Genomic DNA, 2597 nt, shown 5'->3' on the forward strand with positions numbered 1-2597 from the left:
TCGAGCGCTGGATCTGACAGCCTGAGCACATCGGCACAAAATGCTACGGCGTTCGAGATATTATTTATATCATGAGAAGTCAATACTTTCGGCAGCCTAAATCTTTTATTTAGAAACTATGGCGGGTCAAATTAAACTATGGCGGGCCGCCATAGTTTCGTTAATTAATGGGAAACACTGCAAAATGTTGTCCTGGAGACACTTATTGTAGTGGGAACTACAATAAAAATGGTTTTGAATATTTTGGTGTTCATACAGAAAGATTTATACAGGACAGATTTGTCACTGTGATTGTGTCACAAACATACAAGATGCAGTTACGGAACTTTACACGTGCATAGTTGAGATCACAGCGAAGAGCACGCTCCAAGATGGGTGTGGTCCAAGCAAGGGGGCTGGAAGAAGGGGGCAGAGCTGAGCCAGCTATAATTTGACTGGCTGATCACTGTAATTTTTTTCTTACTATTTTATTTTACTTTGTTGTGGTGTTGCTGACCTCAATCAAGAACAATTTCAGACTGAACAGTTGAGGGCTTGTTTACACCTTTGGCCCACATTCCTTTTAAATTGCGGATCACAGTATCGTGGCTAGTGTGATCCCTCTGCAAGGTAGTCTTGAGCCAACATTATTGCCAGTCCTCTGCCAAGTTGAGGATATCATAATTGTCAGATACTCAGGTTAACATGTTATTACAACTAAGGGGCTGGCATTAGTGTTTTTTTTCTCCTCTGGAAAGCTTGTATTTAGACCTGTTTAATAAAAAACACAGCATGATTTAAGACACTGTGATTAAAAGCATCCACCTGGGAGGTTCTGTTGCTGCTTGTGTTCAGTGGGGAGACTGACACACCCTACCACTGTTAGGAGATTTAACTAATCCTCAACTGTACAGTAAATGCATGGGCATGTCAAGGTAACAGATGAACTATGATGAAAGAAGCCTGACTCACCAGCACCTTCTACCATCACATGTATGAAAAACTGCTGACCACACAGAACATATTTGTCTTTATTGTTCATCTGAAAAATGTCATTGCAGTCCTTCCCTCACTTGAATAATTAGTCAGTAGTTGTGTTAGTGTACTTGCACGCTACTCGCACCAACAAGCCCTCAACTGTTCAGTCTGAAATAGGTCTTGATTTAAGTCAGCAACACCACAACAAACTAAATAAAAAACTAATAAAAATAATTACTGTGGTCAGTCTGGCTTAGTTTAGAAACTGTAATGCCGAGGGCATCTTAACTCTTGTTGTGGCTGAACCGACTTTCTGATTAAAATGGTTGGCCAAATAATTGAGCTTGAACGAAAACAATTTAAAGTTTTTAAGACATCACAAGAGATCAAGCGGTGTCTTCAAATTATGAATGCATTTTTATGATCCATAAACAAACTGATCCCTAAACACATAATTACTGATATGACAAGATCATGATTTCATAGAAAAGTAGAGGGAAGCTATAATTCATATCAAAGTGTACAGTATAAAAATATGAAATGATCATGCATCTTCAGTATTTCTGTTTGCTGAAAATAAGATTTACAGCAGGGTTGTAGGCCTTGAATTTTTCGAGACTGATGATCAACTTAAACTCTAGCCTATATGTAGACAAGCTCACATGAGACATAGGATAGTTGTTGAAACGAGAAGTGATGACTTGTCTCTGTCTAACAGGCCATACCACTTCTGTGTTGCCATGGCAGCCAGCAAATGTTGGCTTGAATTAAACAACTAGCTTGAGTGAAAGAGTACACAAATTAAAACTCAGGGTTTCATCAACACAGTATTATTTGAACAGGTTTTTAATCCGGTGGCATTGATGGTTAACAAGACACTTTCCAAAACACATTGCAGTCTGTAACAGTAGAAACACACAACATTTAAGAATCAGAAAACTCCTTCTGTACTCACCGCAAACAGTAAGATACACAGGGGCAAAGAAACCCGAATCATGACTGCAAAGAAGTCCCAGGATCAAGCGAATCGATAGAGTCCCAGCGGCTTCGTCAAGAGTTTTGGATAGACTGAGCTGATGGAGACGAGGAAGTGGCTTATGAAAGGGAGTTTCCACACCCCCCACACACACCCTTAGGACAGGAACACAGCAGTGTGTGCAGAGATGTCCCACCGCTACACTCAAATATGTTAACCATGTAGCCTGTTGAGAAATGGTGTAATTACAAAAGTATGGAAGAAAAGAGAAACATATTGTATCAACCAGTTTGTACCAGAAAAAATGCCTACATGCCTATGAATACACACCCACATATCTATCTATCTATCTATCTATCTATCTATCTATCTATCTATCTATCTATCTATCTATCTATCTGTTAGTGAGCACTTTTCCTTTGTCACTTAGACAACCCATCCACCTGTAAGGTGTGACCACATGTTGATATAACAGCATAATTACTATAACAGGGCTGTGCCTTGTGATGGTCACAATAAAAGGCCTCTCTAAAATCTATCACAATGCCACAGAGGTCGCAACGTTTGAGAGAGTGTTACATTGGCATCCACATCTTCACCTGCAAGATCATCTGAAACCAGCCACCTGGACAGTTGATGCAACAGTTGGTTTGCACAGCAACTT

General features: G+C 39.9%; 1 protein-coding gene across 1 annotated transcript in view; it reads right to left on the reverse strand.

Moving 5' to 3' along the window:
• LOC126396922 (desmoglein-3-like) overlaps positions 1-2022 on the reverse strand; it is a gene marked incomplete at its 3' end in the record, with an annotated part of 19776 nt that extends 17754 nt beyond the window's left edge. The window contains exon 1 of the mRNA XM_050055296.1: positions 1913-2022. Within this exon, the coding sequence (XP_049911253.1) occupies positions 1913-1954 (42 nt within the window). The remainder of the gene's footprint in view (positions 1-1912) is intronic.
• Positions 2023-2597: the final 575 nt, after the last annotated feature.

The sequence above is a fragment of the Epinephelus moara genome, chromosome 10 (assembly GCF_006386435.1).
Source record: "Epinephelus moara isolate mb chromosome 10, YSFRI_EMoa_1.0, whole genome shotgun sequence".
Classification (NCBI taxonomy): domain Eukaryota; kingdom Metazoa; phylum Chordata; class Actinopteri; order Perciformes; family Serranidae; genus Epinephelus; species Epinephelus moara.